The sequence below is a fragment of the Balaenoptera ricei genome, chromosome 5 (genome assembly GCF_028023285.1).
Source record: "Balaenoptera ricei isolate mBalRic1 chromosome 5, mBalRic1.hap2, whole genome shotgun sequence".
NCBI lineage: Eukaryota > Metazoa > Chordata > Mammalia > Artiodactyla > Balaenopteridae > Balaenoptera > Balaenoptera ricei.
Genome location: NC_082643.1, coordinates 34,396,223 through 34,415,935, shown reverse-complemented (window position 1 = coordinate 34,415,935; position 19,713 = coordinate 34,396,223). Strand labels below are relative to the sequence as shown.

Sequence of the window (19,713 nt, the reverse complement as noted above, 5' to 3'; positions counted from 1 at the left end):
TCAACCTGGTAAGAGCACCCATGAAAAGCCTGTAGCCAACAGTATACTTAATGGTAAAAGACTGTATGAATTTCCCCTAAGATCAGAAATAAGACAAGGATGTCCACTCTTGCTACTTCTACTCAACATTATGCTAGAGGTTCTAGCAGGGAAATTAAGCAAGAGAAAGAAACAAATGGAATTCAGATTGGAAAGGAAGAGTAAAACCATATTCACAGATGACATGATCTTGTATACAGAGAATCAAAAGAAAACAAGTGTACAAGCAAAAACTTGCTCACAAATATTCATAGCAGCACTACTCACAGTAGCCGGAAGGTGGAAATAACCCACATGTCCATCAACAGATAAATGGAGAAACAAAAGATGGTATAACCATACAGTACAACATTATTCCGCAAAAAAAAAAAAAAAAAGGTGCATGCTACAACATAGAGGAATCTTGTAAACATTATCCTAAGTGAAAGAATCGAGACACAAAAGGCCAAATATTATATGATTCCATTTATTGAAATAACCAGAGTTGGCAAATCCTTAAAGACATAAAACAGATTAGTGGTTCCCTAGGGTGGGAGGTGGGGGGAGAGGGAAACAAGGAGTGACTGTTTAATGGGTACAGGATTTCCTTTCTGGATGATGAAAATATTCAGGAACTAGATAGTGGTGATGGCTGTATAAATTGTGAATACATTACATGTCACTAATGGTAAATTTTTTTGTTATGTATATTTTACCACAACAATAATAATAAAAACAAAGCACATATACCTACCATCCAGTTTAAGAAATAAAACTTTTCAAATATAAAAAAGGCAAACTGACTTCAACAACAAAAATGGATTAATGTTTAAAAAAAAAATTGTCAATGAAAAATTAATCAGTCGATCTAAGAAAGAAATGGAAAATTTTATTTGAGCCAAATTGAGGATTATAACCCAGGAAGAGCCTCTCAGAGAGCTCCGAGAACTGTTCTACCCATTAGAGATCAAAACGCAGTTGTGTAAGTTTTTTTTTGAGACAGAGGGCATACATTAAATGATGTATTACTGACAGTTTACATAACCCAGATCTGCAAGTACAAAGTGGTGGGTCATTGTGACCCCTTACAAGAGCAAGAAGGAATGTTATCTTTTAAGGAGTCATCTTGTTGATGCCAGGGGAATGTTGCCCTTTATGGTTGAGCAGGTATTTCTGCTGATGGGGGAGGTTTGGCCACTGCATGATGCAGACACACAATATACAGTAGAGGGAAGGGAGGAGGCCAAAGGGCAGAGAAAATTTTTTATGCTTAAATTTTTCTTTTCTTGCATAAAATAAAATAAGAATTTTATTTCACAAAACAAAAGCAAGTTAGAGCCTCTTACTTCAAACATTGTAGTATGCCAGATACCAAAATAATACGGTTCAGAGTTCCTTTGGTAGGTTGTGGGGATCCATCATTTATTGAGCAATAAAGTGAGACAATCAGAACTCTGCTTTAGGAAATCCATCTGGCATCACAAATTTGATAGGAGGGAGATGGACGGAAGGCACAAGACCTCTTGCAGTGGTCTCAGCTACCTGAGGCACTAAATTGGGCATAGTAGGAATGGAAGGAAACATATGAAAGTCTGTATTTGCCCTTTTGTCTTTTTTTTTTAATGTTTATGGAGTATAGTTGATTTACAAATGTTGTGTTAGTTTCAGGTGTACAGCAAAATGAATACATATATGTATTTATATACGTATATCCACTCTTTCTTTTTTTTTTTTAGATGCTTTTCCCATATAGGCCATTACAGAGTATTGAGTAGAGTTCCCAGTGTTATACAGCAGGTTCTTATTAGTCATCTATTTTATATATAGTAGTATGTATATGTCAATCCTAATCTCACAATTTATCCCCCCCCCCTTATCCCCTGGTAACCATAAGTTTGTTTTCTATATCTGTGATTCTACTTCTGTTTTGTAAATAAGTTCATTTGTACCCCTTTTTTTAGATTCCACATATCCACTGCACCTACAATCAGATTTCTGTTATAGCAGGAGACAGCAGACCAGAATATATATATAGCAGTACCCCTCTAGATACAAGCATATCTAGCGCTTCCCCAAAGAAAACATCAGACCAGGAAATATCAGGCAGCCTAATATTTTTTTTTTCTTAGGCAAGGAGTTTACAATGTTTGTTTTCTTAGTCTATATCCAACTGGCCTAAAATAAGCAGCAGCTACCATGTACTGATCATTAGCTAACTGAATCATACATATTTTCTAATTAGCTCACTTAATCCTTTTTTACCAACTTGTGCAGTGAGAACTACTTAGGTCCATCTTATGGATGAGTAAACTGGGATTCAAAGAAAACAAGAAACTTGTCCTTTAAGGTATGGTGAGCTGGACTTCACACCTGACTCCAAAGCCTGTACTCTCAGGAAGGAAAAAAAAAAAAAGTTAAAATTGAGAGGCATGGTGTTTTTGCTGTTCTAATCATGTGTCTATTCCACCTGAGCTTATCATAGTCTTCTTTGAAAAGGGTTAGGGTAAACTTACCCACTTTCCGGGAAGTTTGAAGATATTTATTTTAATCAGTCCTCTGGGGACTCACAAAAAGACTTAATGTACATCTCTTCCAAGAATGTTAAGCTGTTGCATTATCGTCTCAGAAGGATAAAGCCACAGGGCAAGGTCACGCTCCTGAGGTTGGGGGTGAGGGCCTCCACTAAGGAGCTGGCCTTTACTGTGCAAAGCATCAGAGGAGAGGTGGGAACTGAAACAGGAAACCAGAGACTAGATGGCCAGGAGGGGGAACTGCAGGTATTTGGCTGGGAGTTACTCAGTTGTTTACTTGAGAATTCATTTCAAGTCCCTCCTGGAAGGAAAGGAAAAGGTGACCTTTGCCTCTTGGAGGCAGCCAGGCCTAGGCACCAAAGCTGAAGATGAATGAGTCTTATCTTAACAAAAGATCTTCCAGGCTCATGTTACTCATGTTGTTCATTTCCCTCTTATCATCCCTCAGCCTCTGGTAAAATCTTATTTAAATTAACTAGGCCACAGAGAATTCAGAGAAGAGCTCTGTCTACTTTAGACCAGAGGCTAAAAGGGGGAACAAGAATTGGGAGTTCAGCAGCTTACCCATGTCTCACCATTGTGCACCAGTGGTGTCCTTCCCCCCACTGCCTGTTGTGGAGGAACAGAGAGGTGATTTGTTTTAAGGAATCAGGGGTTCCTTATCCCTTTACCTTAGAACAATGGTTTTCAAACTGCAGGTCAGACCCATTAGTAGGTTATGGAATCAATTTAGTGAGTGTCAATCAGCACTTGTTTTTAAACGAAATGGAATAGGATTGGCATGTACTTAGAAAGTTTAACTATGGTTCTGTGAGTTTTTGTTTCAGTTTTAGAAAATATAAAGTGGTGTGTGGGTATTGGTCACCATGTAAAATGTATTTCTTACTGTGCATCATAATCAGAAAAGTTTGAATACCACTGCTATAAGTATCAATAGTTATCTAATGAAATCAGAGTTATCAAGGGGAAAAAAAATGGGTCCTTATATTTCATTGTATTTTTCTTGCACTTTAGAATTTCAGAGATTTTTCCCTTTAACACATGTAAAAAATAATCTCACTTTAACAAATTCTTTTGGGTGCTTTCATTCAGGAATTTTGCACTATTTAATAGTTCACAGCTCTGTGGACTCCTTTGTTTGGCCTGCCAGGAATGAAAGACACAAAACTGCTAGTGAGTTTAGGTGCCTGGAAATAGTGATCTTTGGTGGGACTTGAACTTCTTTAACCTCTTCACTTCCTTTAAGAGTGAAAGGTATACGCCCTCCCCTGTTGCATCTGTGGCGTAGTTCACCCAGGACTGCTGCTGGACAGGTACACTGTGACTCTTCACCTGAAATTGCTACTCATCACCGCCTAATTGCTTGGTCCTTGTAGTCTTTATTGTGATGCTAGATAAGTGTCATTGTATAATTTAACTACCTGTCTTTCTGGAATTAAGACAGGTTACAATGTCCCCTCTCGTACCCCCTGCTCCCTTGAGTTCAATAATAAATATTTATACCATTAATTCTAAACCTTAATCATACTGACTTACATGTGATTAAACTGTTTCACACGTGTATGCCATAGTTAATGTGAATTCATTTCTCTCCCAGACATTTTTCATCACTTTATAAGTTTGGTTTACAAGCCAAGTACTCAGATATCTGTTTCCTTCTAGGTCATCGCAGGACAGTAGTACCTCAGTTATGGGTCATGGCTTGGGAGAATAAAAAAGTTCTTTACCAAAGCAGATGAGCAAAAAGATTAGGTAGTAGTATTAGTATTAGTATTAGTATTAGGTAGTAGTATTAGTGATAGCAGTCAATAATTATAACTTATAATAATTTACAATTTAAGGGGAAACTGAGGAAATCCCAACAAAAGCAAAATCTTAGTATAAATAGTTAACTCTGACATTTAATCCATCCTAGATGACCAGTCTAAACCAATCATGGTTATTCTATTCCTTTGTCAGTAATTGGTTCCAAATTAGGTGTGTGACCACTTGTGCCAGGGTTCTTATATACTTCCTCACTCCTAAGAGTGGTCTTCTTTCTCTGGATATTGGCATGTCTGGGTTGTGATGCCAAGAACTTTTGCTATCATCTTTCTCTTGCCCGAGGATGAAGCTGTTACTTGAAGGATGAAGCTCTGTCAGAAGGATGACAGAGTAAAGGTTGGAAGAGCCTTGGATCCTTCATGACATTGTTATGCAACGGCATCTATCAACCTTGCCCTACCTCTGAACTTCCTAGTTATATGACATAATAAATTTCCTTATTGTTTGAGTATTATTCACAGTGTGAATGGGTTTTATTAATTATTTACAGACAAATCATTCTAACTGTACTAATGAATGTTAGTGCCAGTTGGTAACACTGATTTTCCCCAAATGCTAGTAAAATGCTTTCATCACCACATCCCAAATTTTCTAGCAAAGTTAGAGAACCCTTTGGAGAATATACATGGCTCCAAATTTTTTAGAAACTCTAAAATTTTTAGAAACTCTCCCAGGTACCCAGCCCTCAATGTCTTGTCAGGAATAGTTTATGTCAAAAGCTGCTATTCTCTTCCTTTCAGCCAAGTACTCCACTGACCTCCATTGCAGACTCAGACCAGGTTTGAGAACTTAATTCTTTCCTTAACAGGAAGCATATAAAAGTTCCCAGCTATCAAGATGCTGCATATTGTTTGTGCCTGTATCTGTTACTTAAACTCTGCGTAAGTTCTGAACTCTTTTGACTAGAATGCTTGACTAGGTTTCTGACTCCATATTTCCTTTCTTCTTTCCTGTGTTACTGACACACATTGAAGAGACTACTTCCAACTTTACCTTCACCAGATCCCCTGTTGTTTAAACCTCACTTGCCTACCTGAATTCCTTATTCATTCCTTCTGTGTCTTGCAGTGTCTCTGTGTTTCTTTAAACCATGGTAAAATGTATTTACAAGAAGGGAATGAATAACCCAAAGTACATCAGAGAAGTCTGAGCAGGAGTGACTACAGTAGTGGTTCATAGTTTCTCATGCCCATTTTCTTTAAGTTAAGAATTTATAAGCTGTTACGGTTGAATGCTCTGCACGAACTGTTGCAAAAGTTTCACATGTATATTGAATTTAGTTTCTTTAACTACCAAAGATTCCAGAGAGAGAGGAGAAATTAACCAGAGAGGTTTATTTCAAGAGCAACTTTTGTTAATTAAAATATCGTTAGAAATAGTTCAGTACATAAAGTTAATAACTTCTTTAATATAGCCATTTGTCATTTATAGACACCAACCCATTAACCTGAGTAATCAACTCTGGTTTTGCTTCAGTTCCACTTAGTAGGTTTAGGGGTAAGCACAGATTTTTTCTCTGGCTTGTGTTTGTAAAATAACGTCTTGCAATCTGCTTTATGTGCATTTACACATATGAAAAGAAATCAAAATATATTACAGAGCCTTTATTCTTATATATTAACTATGTGAAGTTTAATTTCCTACCCATCAAAATATTTTTCCTTTTAATTATCAATTAGGTTCTCTTTTTCTTCTTATAATACACCCCCGAATTACTTTTCTACCTGCTATATAATTCTATGAAACTTTTATTATGTGTAGGAAAACATTATTCTGGATCCAGATCTCCAAAGGCTTTTCTAAAAAGCAATTTATCATTGCTTTTTATTTAAAAAATTGTATACTTCAAAAGACTATCAAGAAAATAAAAAGACAACCCAAAGAATGGGAGAAAATATTTGTAAATCATATTTGATAAGGGATTTGTATCCAGAATATATAAAGAGCTCTTACACTCAATAACAAAAAGACAAATAACCCAGTTAAGAATGGGCAGGGCTTCCCTGGTGGCGCAGTGGTTGAGAATCTGCCTGCCAATGCAGGGGACACGGGTTCGAGCCCTGGTCTGTGAAGATCCCACATGCCATGGAGCAACTGGGCCCATGAGCCACAATTACTGAGCCTGCGCGTCTGGAGCCTGTGCTCCGCAACAAGAGAGGCTGCGATAGTGAGAGGCCCGTGCACCGCAATGAAGCGTGGCCCCCCGCTTGCCACAGCTAGAGAAAGCCCTCGCACAGAAACGAAGACCCAACACAGCCATAAATAAATAAATAGAAAAAAAACAAAAACAAAAACAAAAAACCACGCACTCTCTGTTACCTGTGACTATGGATTGATAATACCAAAAAAAAAAAAAAAAAAGAATGGGCAAAGGATTCACATAGACATTTCTCTAAAGAAGATATACAAATGACCAATAAGCACATGAAAAGACACTCAACATCATTACTCATTAGGGAAATACAAATCAAAACCACAATGAGATACCACTTCACACCCACTAGGATGGATAGTTATAATAAAAAAGACAGACAATAATAAGTGTTGGTGAAGATTTGGAGAAATCACAGTCTTAATATATTGTTGGTACGATTGTAAAATGGTGCAGCCATTTGAGAAATCAGATTGTAAGTTCCTTGAGTGGTTAAACATAGAGTTATTATATGAGCTAGCAATTCCATGCCTATGTATGTACCCAAGAGAACTGAAATCATGTGTCCACACAAAACTTGTACACAAGTGTTCATAGCAGCATTATTCATAATAGCCAAAAAGTGGAAACAATCCAAATGCCTGTCAGCTAATGAATGGATAAACAAAATGTGGTATTTCCGCACAATGGAATATTACTGGATCGTGTTATGGACTGAATGTTTGTGTCCCCAGCCCTCAAATTCATATGTTGAAGCTCTTACCCCCAACGTGATTTTATTAGAAAGTGAGGCCTTTGGGAGGTAATTAGGTTTAGATGAGGCCATGAGAGTGAAGCCCCCATGATGGGATTAGTGCCCTTCCAAGGAAACAGAGACACTAGAGCATCCTCTTTTCACTAAATGTGGCTGACTGCTAGCCAGGAAGAGGGCCCCCACCAAGAACCAAATCTTCTAGCACCTTAATCTTGGACTTCACATTCTCCAGAACTATGAGAAATAAGTGTCTATTGTTTAAGCCACCCAGTGTATTTTGCTATAGCACCCCAATGTGACTAAGACAGGTTGTGAAATGAATGAAGTATTGATACATGCTACACATGGCATGTATCAAAATATACAAAATTTTGTTTTCTTTTGTTTTCTTTAAAAAAATTACCGATTTTAGGGCAGTGAAAACACTTTATATGATCTATATGATATTATAATGATATTATACTTTTGTCCAAATCCATAGACTGTTCAAAACCAAGATTGGACCCTAAGGTAAACTATGGACTTTAGGTGATTATGATGTGTCAATGTAGGTTCATCCGTGGTAAAAAATGTACCATCTAGTGAGTGATACTGATAATAGGAGAGGCTATGCACGTGTGGGGTAAGGGGTATATGGGAAATCTCTGTATCTTTCTCTCAATTTTATTGTAAACCTAAAACTGCTCTAAAAAGAATTGTCTTTTAAAAAAAAGATGAGGAACTTCCCTGGTGGCACAGTGGTTAAGACTCCGCACTCCCAAGCAGGGGGCCTGGGTTCTATCCCTGCTCAGGGAACTAGATCCCACGTGCATGCCACAACTAAGGAGCCCGCCTGCTTCAACTAAGACCCAGCGCAACCAAATAAATAAATGAATATTAAAAAAAAAAAAAAAAAGATGAATGAGGGACTTCCCTGGCGGTCCAGTGCTTAAGATACCAGGCTTCCATTGCAGGGGGCACGGGTTCAGTCCCTGGTGGGGAACTAAGATCCCACATAAAGTGCGGCGAGGCCAATAAATAAATAAATAATGAATGAATGAATAAATGAAAATTCCCAATTATAGCAACAGACTAACACCCAGATGCACACTAGTTTACCTATGCTTCCCTTCTCCACAATTTCTTACAATTTTAAATTGAAATTATCAGAGAAGAGACTGGGAACAGTAGGAAATTCATAGAATCAGAAACTTTGAAATCTGAAAGAAACCTTGGTCCAACCACTTCCTTTCACAAACCAGTTACCAAGATATAGGAATTGATGACCGGTGTAAGGTCACATCATAGAGGCAGTACCGTGTCCAGAGTCCGGGTCTTCTGACTTAATAAAATGGTTCTTCCTGTTGAAAGGAAAGAAACAAATTTGAAAGCCCTTTTTCTCCACTTATCAAAAACCTATATGATTTTACTTTGATGCGGTCTCTGAATCAGATCAGTGATTCCTAACTTGAGATGCACTTCCTTAATTTACAGTACACCACAATCTGGAGTGTATCCAGGGAAGGGCAATAAGGATTGTGAAGGAGCTAGAAACCATGTCGTACAAGGAATCTTGGAGTGAACTCAGGGCATTAAGGGTGGAAAAAAAGTAAATTTAAGGAGGAATTTGGCAGCTACCCTCAGGTATCATAAGATTCTATGGAAGAGCTACTGGAAGGAACTTAAGAGCTAGAAGAGATCCAACCCCTTCCTTTTCATTTTACAGATCAGATGGTGTAATGAGGCTCAGAGTGGTTATGATTCTGACCTATCCTCACATGGCTAGTTATTGGCTGACCTGAGAATATAACTCTGGATGTCTGAATCAAAGGCAGTTGTGCTTTTTGTAGTTCCAGGGATTTACGAATAGAGGATATAGGAAGGCCAATTTTAACTACTTGTGAAAAAGAACTTTCTGGCAATTAGAGCTCTTCAAAAATGCAATGGACCACTATGTGGTGTGGTGGGCTCTTTGATGCTGGAAACAGTTAAAATAAATGGCCAGGGTACCTGCTTAATTAGACATTAAGTTGAGTTGGATTGCTTCCAATCAACTCTAACATGTGGTTCCATATTAATTTTAAGGTTAAAAAGAATGTAAAACAAGGACTTCCCTGGTGGCGCAGTGGTTGAGAATTTGCCTGCCAATGCAGGGAACACGGGTTCGAGCCCTGGTCTGGGAGGATCCCACATGCCGCGGAGCAGCTAAGCCTGTGAGCCACAACTACTGAGCCTGCGCGTCTGGAGCCTGTGCTCCGCAGCAAGAGAGGCCGCGATAGTGAGAGGCGCGCGCACCGCGATGAAGAGTGGCCCCCGCTTGCCGCAACTAGGAAAAGCCCTCGCACAGAAACGAAGACCCAACACACCCAAAAATAAATTAATTAAATAAATAAATTTAGAAGCACGGGTAACAACCTGGACTTTAAAAAAAAAGAATGTAAAACAAGGCAATATTTAGCATGACAGTAAAAGCAGAATTCTAGAATCTTAAAAGCAAAACAAAACTCACTTTGTAGAAATAAACAATACATTTCCATTAAAGAATACCAGAATAAAATGCAGGCACAGTAATCATTGTCAAAATAAGAGTGATGCTCTGAAAACAAAGAATTTTACTTTTCAAGAAATAAAAACCGAAGAAAAGAGTGTACATTTTTAGATTTGGATTATCTGTCAAAATAGAAATGGACACCACTGTGAAATAGACCCTATGAAGTGGAGTGGAGGACATATTCTCATCCCATTTACATCATAATGAACAGGCTTTGGAGTTACCAGTGTAGGACAGTGGGTAGTCATGGTGGAAATTCTATGTATAATTTTCTCTAGAGGTAATTAAAAATCAGGAGATGGATAGGCTAAGAGATAATTCCTACAATTAAAGTGCTATACAGACAGTACCAGCACTTCAACACCCACAATGAGAGAACAAAAACTTAAGCAGCTCAACTGGAGCAAAGATTGCACGTTGCACTTAACAATTATATAAGAAGTGCTTTTTTTTAAAGAACAATTGTGAATTTTTTTTAATTTACCAGATCCTCAGGAATAAAAAAGTCACATGCTAATTCAAGTTGCTTTTTAATAACTAATGAAACATTTTTTAGAAATAAATTCATAACATTTATAAACTCAGAGGCTCATATGCATGATAGAATGTGGCCTTCCCCATCTCAGTAATGGCAACTGAATTCCTCCAGTAGCTCACTTTAGAATTATCTTCAACTCCTCTCTTTTTTCATATTCCACATCTAAAACCTATCAGCTCTATCTTCAAAATATATTCAGAATCTGACCACTTCTTACCATTTCCACTGCTGCTACCCTGGTCAAAGCCATCATCATCTCTTGCCTGGATTCTTCTAACTGGCCTTCGTACTTTGGCTTTTGCCCTGCCTTCAGCCTATTGTGAATCCTGCAGCCAGAGGGACTCTTTTTTTTTTTTTTAAGTTTTGGCTGCAATTTTGGCTTTCAGGATCTCAGTTCCCTGACCAGGGAAGGAACCTGAGCCCCGGCAGTGAAAGCACAGAATCCTAACCTCTAGACCACTAGGGAACTCCCCAGAGGGACTCTTTAAAAATAAATGCCAACCTCTCAGCACAAAGAAAAAAAAATTTTTTTCCTATTTCTTTAATTTTGTATCTATTTCAGATGATGGATGTTGACTAAACTTATTGTGATAATCATTTCATTATGTATGTAAGTCAAATCATTATGCCGTACATCTTAAACTTATACAAGTGCTATATGTCAATTATATCTCAATAAAACTGGAAGAAAAAAATGTTTAAATAAATAAGTAAAAACAAAAAAATTGAAGTAATGATTTTTTTGCGTTAGCAATCTAGTTAATTATAATAAAACAAGGCATTCATGTGTTCAACATAAACAAAAAAATGCCAACAACATCCACCCTCCAATGGCTTCCCATCATACTCCTCACAATGGCCTGCAAGGCCATCCATGATCTGGCCCCTTATTTTCTGATCTCCTCTACAGCAACCTGCACTCGTTCCACTCCAGTCACACTGGCCTTCTTGTTTATCCACAAACATACACCCATCTCAGGGCTTTGTACTTGCTGTTCTCTCTGCCTAAATTGCTCTCCTCCCAGATAACCTCAGGTCCCACGTCCTCATCACCTAACTCTAATCCAACACCACTTTCTCAGTGACGTCTTCCTTAACCATGCCGTTTTAAATCACAGTTGCCATGACATACACATTCCTTGCCCACTATATTTTCCTCCTTGTTTCCTCTTACCTTATTACATGCCGTATAATGTACCTGTACTTTTTATCATCAGTCCCTCCATTAGAATATAAGCTCTAATGGTCAGAGATTTTTGTCTGTTTTATCTACTGTACCCAGTACAGTGTTGTACTGGTACTGACGGACCTAGTACAGTGCTTGGCACATAGTAGGTACTAAATAAAATTTTGTTTAATTAATTAGTTAATTAGCAAGACCTCACTTTTTATAGTAAGGACTTTTACGTGGAAAGTACTTAGGCTATTGATAACTAGAACAAATGACTTATTTTTAGTTTTAGATTGACAATTGCTTGCAATTGTAGTACATTTTAGAAATTTTCAGATAGAGGGTAAATTGCAGTTTTGGGGGGTTTTTTTTGGCCACGCAGCATAGCGTGTGGGATCTTAGTTCCCTGACCAGGGATCGAACCCGCACCCCTGCTGTGGAAGCACTGAGTCTTAACCACTGGACTGCCAGGGAAATCCCCTAAATTGCAGTTTTAATGAGTGATGAATTAGACAACCCCTGGGCATAGGTAAAAGTAGACATTTGCCTGAGGCAATGTATCCAGAGGGAAAATCAGAATTTTCTTAAATATAGCTTATATTTAGCTAGACTAGAAAAATATTGAATGTGTTTTATGAACCTGTGTAAAATTCCTTTACCCGACCTCAGCAATAATTCAGGGATTGAAAATAAAATAAACCAAAATCCAAAACAGGAGCATCAAAATGTCACTATATTTCATCAGCTAGTCTCAAAACCAAAGGTAAGCAGATTCACTTAAGATTGCCAAAATTGATTTAACAAGTAAATCCAAATACTATATATTCTTCAGTGTTTTAAGAAGGGTAAATAGTACTTGAGATTGGTAAATTAGTGGCAACATTAGATCTTCTGATTTTTAATATACTTTAAATTACCTAATTAAATATTATTACTAAAATATGTAGTCTATATTTATTAGAGCTGCTTATAGAGTTATCATAAACATTGAGAAAATACTCCTACTTTTTTATGTTTATAAATAACCAAGTCTATTGCCAGTCAGGGACGAAGAAAATTTACTCAGTGCAAAAGCACGCTCCATTATGCTATTTGAACGGAAATTGCTCTCTGTTTTCTACAAAGCAGCAATATTATTTCATGTGATTTCCTTTTGAATGGAATATTCCATGAGTACAGGAGAGATGAGGGGTTTTTTTTTCTAAATTTTTTTTTGAAATAAATAATTGTACCAGGAGAGATGAAGTTTTGTGAACACTTTGAATTTGATTAAGATATGAAATCAGGGGACTTCCCTGGCGGTCCAGTGGTTAGGGCTCCACGCTTCCACTGCAGGGGGCACGGGTTTGATCCCTGGCTGGGGAACTAAGATCCCCGCCTGCCGTGCAGTGTGGCCAAAAAAAAAAAAAATTTAAAATAAAAAAGATCTGAAATCAAAGTTGGTAATAAAATAGAAGCACCTTTTAGTAAAATGCAGTTAAAACTTATAATTTTTATCAAAATGCCTATTTCATTTGTATGGAATAGTGTATAAATCTCACATATGCATAGCTTTGAATAATCATGATAAATCTGTGTACCCACTACCTGGGTGAAGAAAGAGCATTACTAGTACCAGTGCTCTGTGTGCCCTCCCCATCACATCTCCCTGTTTCTTCCCAGAGACAACTATCATTTTGATTTTGTGTCCACCGTTCATTTGCTTTCCCCAAAGCCCCACCATTTGTGTATCTATCCCTACAGAATATATTGTTTAGTTTTGAAAGCCAGAGTAGTGATAACAAACCTAGTTGTATAAGGAAAAGGCAATATTGTCATCACTTGTTGAAGGCTACCAGGAAAAAATACGCTGAACAGAGTCTCTGGGTCATAGTCTGGCTTCAGCTCCTCTGAGGGTTTACAAGAGACTTCCTCTATCTGTAGTAACTCCTGGGAAACAGAGAGCTTAATATACTCCCCCCATCTGACACAGATGGGTTGTGGACCAGATACCGGTCACACAGCTGAAGTTTGGTCAGACAGGGAGGGCTGCTCTGTAGTTTCTACTTTTAACTCCTATGGCCTACCTCTAGGTCTTAGGAGTAAGTCAAGCCAGAATCCTTTTGGGGTAGAATGATGGTCCTCAGGTGAAGAGGAGAGTAGACCTTCATCAATACAGGAAAGAGACATTCAAACACAGGTAAGAATCTGGGTCAAGCTCACACAGGTATCCTCAGGCTAAAAGAGGGTATAATGGCAGAGGATGTTGGTGAGGACAGTGCTGACTGTGTCTGATTCTTGAGTCATACTGCCCTACCTGGACTGGTTACCCCCATGTGTGGGGCACCGCTGTCATCTGAGATTCCCTCTCCCCTATGTTGGGTCTCTTACTCCCTGTATTACGTCTTCCCCTTTCTTGGTTTATTCTCCTATATTGGTGAAGCATATCTTCCAGTAGCATCTTAAGAAATGATAAATGGGAAATAAATTGAGATTTTTTTTAAAAATATTTATTTATTTATTTATGTTGACTGCATCATGTCTTTGTTGCTTGGGATCTTCATTGCAGTGCGCGGGCTTCTCTCTAGTTGTGGCACGAGGGCTCTGTAGTTGTGGCTCATGTGCTCAGTAGTGGCGGTGTGTGGGCTTATTTGCCCCGCAGCATGTGGGATCTTAGTTCCCTGACCAGGGATCATACCTGCGTCTCCTGCATTGGAAGGCGGATTCTTAACCACTGGACCACCAGGGAAGTCCTATTGAGATCTTTTTTTCCTATTTATTTATTTATTTATTTGGTTGCAACAGGTCTTAGTTGCAGCTTGCGGGGTCCTTAGTTGTGGTAGGTAGGCTCCTTAGTTGTGGCTTGCTGGCTCCTTAGTTGTGGCAGGTGGGCTCCTTAGTTGTGGCAGGTGGGATCCTTGGTTGTGGCAGGTGGGCTCCTTAGTTGCAGCTTGCCGGATCCTTAGTTGTGGCATGTGAACTCTGGGTTGAAGCATGCATGTAGTTCCCTGACCAGGGATCGAACCTGGGCCCCCTGCATTGGGAGCGCAGAGTCTTATCCACTGCACCACCAGGAAGTCCCCTCATTGAGATCTTGAATGTCTGAAAATATCTATGTTCAATTCTCATTCTTGATTGATAATTTCTGAGGATAGGATTTTAGGTTGGAGATCATTTTGTACAGAATTTTGAATGTATTTCTCTTGTTTCTTGAAAGCGTATCTTCTTGCTTCCAGTGCTGCTGTGGAGGAGTCCAAAGTTGTTGCTTTTCTTTATCCTTGTGTGTAATCAACCTGTTTACGTTTTTTCCTGAGAGCTATAGGAATCATTTCTTGGTCCAGGTGTTCTGAAATTTCACAAATGACTTGTTATGAATCTATCTTCATCTGTTTTCCTTGGCACTTCATGGGTTCTTGTAATCTGGAAATGCAAGTCCTTACATTTTCATAATTTTTCTTTAATAATTTTGATGATTTTCTTTGTTCTACTTTTTCTGTTTCTGCCATTTTATTATCTTTTTTCTCCTATTTTGCATCCATCTCTCTCTCTCTCTCTCTCTCTCTGTATCTCTCTCTTTCTGTTCTACTTTCAGGGATGCTTTCTTCAAGTTTATCTTCTAACCCAACTTTTAAGGTTTTTGTTTGTTTGTTTGTTTCAATTTTGTTTTTTCTCCTATCAGGCTTTTAATTCCCAAGGACTTTTTTTTATTCCTGTTACATGGCATCCTGCTCTTGTTTCATGGAAGCTGTATTTTTAAAAAATTAACTCTAAAGATATTAATGATTTTTTTTCTTTTTAAAGTTTCCTTTTCCCTGACTAGTCTTTAATTCCTCCAGATTGTGGGTTTTGTTGTTGTTTGTTTGTTTGTATTTGTCTGTATGTTACCCATGATTAAGTATGAGGGACTAAAAACTCATTGGATGTGCTGAACATGGGGCTGAGCGACTACACTTCACTCTAGGGTGACTTCTTGGGCAAGTTTAACTCTTGGGTTAGATTCACCTGGAAAGAGACGTCTAATCTCCTGCCAGGTGGATGAGTGCCTTCTTGCTAGCATTCTGGGCACTAAGTGAGGGAGGAGGGGTGGGGGTCTCTGCAGTAAGCATTCAATATGCATAAAATTGATAAGTCCACCTGTTGGGGTACAAGATCTATCCCCTCCACTGCACCAGGCACTTTCATAGTCTAGACACCTTAAGTTTTACTTTCTTAGAGAATAAATGTCTGATCTATCACCTGGTTTGAGGAAGAACAATTGCTCCCCACAGAAAAGGGGAGGTCAAACTGCTTTTATCCTAGTCTTCCTAAATGCAAGTTCCAGAAGTTCTTGTTGCTGCCACTTCCCATGTTTTTTAAAGATCCTGTAGAGTAAATTGAGTTGGTTTTCAGTTTTCCTACTGATGTTTTGGGATTCAGGTTTCTTGGATCTAAGTCAGTTACCTGTGGTCTATTTGTTTTCAGCTTCCAAAATTTTGATGCTGTGGTCTGTTTTTTCTGTGCTTCTTTATTTGTGTTGGTATTTGGGAAAGAGAGTGAAATAACTGCCTCTGATCTGCTACCCTAACTCAGAAATTTAGGAAATGTTTTCTTAATTTATTTATAAAACTATACTATGGATCTGAGCTAAATCTTTGCCTCTTTTGTGCTGTAGGTGGGAATTTTTGGGATTTGTCTTTTAGAATCATCACTTAGCAAGAAATACGTATGAGGTTTGACTGACACTGTTTGCTAAATTTCTTTACCTATTTTCCAACTCAAAGTTGCTATTCCTTGTGATCAAAACTAGCTGTAGAGAAAGATGGTGAAGCATTCATTCCTGGCTACTTTGGTATATCAGGAGGTGGGTCTTTTTCTCTAGCAGGACTTTCTCTCCATTAAAAAATTAGCTGTTATGGGAATTTCCTGGCAGTCCAGTGGTTAGGGCTTCACGCTTTCACTGCAGGGGGCACGGATTCAATCCCTGGTCAGGGAACTAAGAACCTGCATGCTGTGCGGCACAGCCAAAAAAAAAAAAAAAAAGGAAAATTAGCTGTATGTGTGCCATTTTTTCAGGGCCATGATTTCCTCTAGATGACATGAGTAGTAATGAATTCATAGAGCAAATTAACACAGGGACTTACAGTTAAAATGTTTGCATGCTAAGAAAACCTTTAATGACTAATCCCACTGTTGACTTTTTAGGTGTGGTAGAGCACTGACCGGGAGATGATTTTCGTCACACCACTTATGCGTAGGTGCAGGATATATTAGGATTCAGTAAAATGTTCCCATTTGTCATCCCTCACCACATGAAAATTCATTATTTTTTAAAAGTGAAAGTGATTAATTTAACAAACTGGGGTTTTTGTGATATGTAAGAAACAGCTAACTGAAATGCTTACTGAAACTCTACACTTAGAGGCAAAAACAAATGCCTCTGCAAGGAGGCTTCTAAATATACATGGGGCACCTAGTTATTAGTGACTGAGCAAGCTCAGCTCAACTGAAGCTAATGAGGGGAAAGGGCAAGGAGCTAAGTAGAAATTTGTACATTTCACATTTGGTTTTTATGTGTCTATTTCTGGATCCCTCAGGAAGGAAGCATTGTGAGATAGGACACTTTTTATGCTTAACACATTCTAGACATTGAAAAACGTGTACATTTTTTTCTTTGACCTAATGTTACCATAAAATTTCATCCCTCTCAAGAACAAATTTTAAGCCTCAGTAAATGCTGCAGTTTGATATGATAAAGGATTTCATTAAGAGTTTCCCCTGATTATATTTATTTCTGCCTGAATTTTTGTCGTTTCTGTAAGATGAAGTATGTCTGAAAAAACTAAGAAATTAAATATTATTACTGATATTTTTACTCTGTTTGAACCTAAGGAAAAATATGATTATATAAAAGTACACTTGGCTCGACCGGCAGAGGCACAGGCACGTGAGCAGGTGAGGGCGGGGAGGAGGCCAAGGTAGGAAGATACGGCTCTTGGCCTCAGAAGATTCAGTCTCAGCAGAAAAATGCCAAAAAGCAAGCTGGACAAAAGAAGCAAGGACATGACCAAAAGGCTGCTGCCAAAGGTGCCCTAGTATATACCTGCACTGTCTGTAGGACACAAATGCCAGACCCTAAGACCTTCAAGCAGCACTTTGAGAATAAGTATCCTAAGACTCCACTTCCTCCAGAATTAGCTGATGTTCAGGCATGAAGTGGTTTACAGTGAATTCGCGACACCTTTGACTCTTCTACTGTCTCAGACCTTAGGTAACAAACCTGCAGCTCCTTTCTAACAAACCACTGATCAGCAGAAATAAAGGGGCTGCAGAAATAAAGGGGCTACAGAAACACTCATTTTTATGCTGTTCCCTTTTGGGCTTCATGCAAAGACAATTCTGTGTAAATGTACAGTTTACTCTGATTTGGAAATCTGAAAATCGGTCCATCCTTGTTGTAAAAAATTTGTTTGCAATTGTAATTATATAGATGCTCATATTGTGTGAATTGACTCATTTAATAAAGTGGTACCTTGATTTCACAACAACAGCAGTAACAACACAAAAGTACACTTGTGTGTACCAGTCGCATGTGTACTGATGATCAATAGCCAAAACAAAACAAAATTTCCCTCCTAGTATAAGTAAAAGCTTCCTGTATAATAATCCAGGAGACTGATGTTCAAGTTATTCCAAAGAACAGATAAGTTGAAAACTTAAAAGCATTACTAATTATCTATAAAATTGGTCTTATTTATATTTTTGTACCTTATTTTGATGATCAAAGACATTTATAGAAAATCCTCAATAAAATAAAATGTATGTCAGGTGTCATACACAAATTAGACAGTCAATTAATAAATACTTTTTTTTTAAATAAATAAATTTATTTATTTATTTATTATTTTTAGCTCTGTTGGGTCTTCGTTTCTGTGTGAAGGCTTTCTCTAGTTGTGGCGAGCGGGGGCCACTGTTCATCGAGGTGCATGGGCCTCTCACTATCGCGGCTTCTCTTGTTGTGGACCACAGGCTCCAGACGCGCAGGCTCAGTAGTTGTGGCTCACGGGCCCAGTTGCTCCGCGGCATGTGGGATCTTCCCAGACCAGAGCTCGAACCCGTGTCCCCTGCATTGGCAGGCAGATTCTCAACCACTGCGCCACCAGGGAAGCCCCAATAAATACTTTTAATTTTTATGAGACAGGTACTTTTTCTAGAAGCTGGGAATTCAGCGGGATGGAGATGGAGGCCATGACCTCCAGGAAATTCCCTTTTTGTGAGGGAAGGCAGAATTCTTATGAATTTCATTAATCAGGAAGCCATTTATTGAGCACCTACTATTGTCAGGCCCAGTATGTGCCCTGGGGGTGCCAAGATTAAAGACAAATTTCTTGCCTTCAGGGAGCTCACCTCCTTATGTCGAGTCAGAAAAAATAGTCTAAAATGGACTAAAGACCTTTGAAAATCTCCAGATCCTCTAGTTTTACTCTAATTTGTGATTTCATCAAACTCTTTATCTATAAAATGAGAATAATATGACTTCACTTAGAGCTTTGTTGTGCACATTAAATAGCATCATGTAGCAATGTGGACCCTGGGTGGTCAGGCTCCTGACTGGCTCAGCAACTCCTCAGCTGTAGCAATCCTATTTCATGCCTCAGCAGACTGACAAATTACTACCTGTCCTGGAGATTCATGGCCACTTGTGATATTTAAAATACTTAAGTGTTGGGCTTCCCTGGTGGCGCAGTGGTTGAGAATTTGCCTGCTAATGCAGGGGACATGGGTTCGAGGCCTCTTCTGGGAAGATCCCACATGCCGCGGAGCAACTGGGCCCGTGAGCCACAACTACTGAGCCTGCGCGTCTGGAGCCTGTGCTCCGCAACAAGAGAGGCCACGATAGTGAGAGGCCCGCGCACCGCGATGAAGGGTGGCCCCCGCTCGCCACAACTACAGAAAGCCCTCACACAGAAATGAAGACCCAACACAGCCAAAAGTAAATAAATAAATACATTAATTAATTAATTTAAAAAAAAACAAAAAACTTAAGTTAAATTGTGGGATGCTGGGTCCATGTGGTAAGGGATATGTTTGGGGTAAAAACAGGCTGTCATGAGACTATATAGAAAGGACACCTGAGTGGGGAGGTAGGGTAGGTGTAGGGAATCCTGAGGTGAGGCCTGAAGGGAGTTAGTTTGAGGGTGGAGAAAAGAACAAGCTTTTAAAGCAGAAGAGATTGGGCA

The 19,713-nt window shown here is 38.8% G+C and overlaps 1 protein-coding gene across 1 annotated transcript; it reads left to right on the top strand.

Annotated features, from left to right (window-relative positions):
• The first annotated feature begins 2,597 nt into the window (after positions 1–2,597).
• Positions 2,598–17,688, top strand: LOC132366777 (zinc finger protein 706-like). Its single transcript, XM_059924340.1, has 2 exons — positions 2,598–2,795; positions 17,482–17,688. The coding sequence occupies exons 1-2, from the start codon at positions 2,598–2,600 to the stop codon at positions 17,686–17,688; spliced, it is 405 nt and encodes a 134-aa protein (XP_059780323.1).
• Positions 17,689–19,713: the final 2,025 nt, after the last annotated feature.

Bases quoted from the DNA above. Each gene is read 5' to 3' on its own strand.
- LOC132366777 (XM_059924340.1), top strand. From the start codon at position 2,598: ATGTACATCTCTTCCAAGAATGTTAAGCTGTTGCATTATCGTCTCAGA. The intron at 2,796-17,481 runs GTATTTGGCTGG...TGGCCTCAGAAG, and splicing joins GCCAGGAGGGGGAACTGCAG to ATTCAGTCTCAGCAGAAAAA.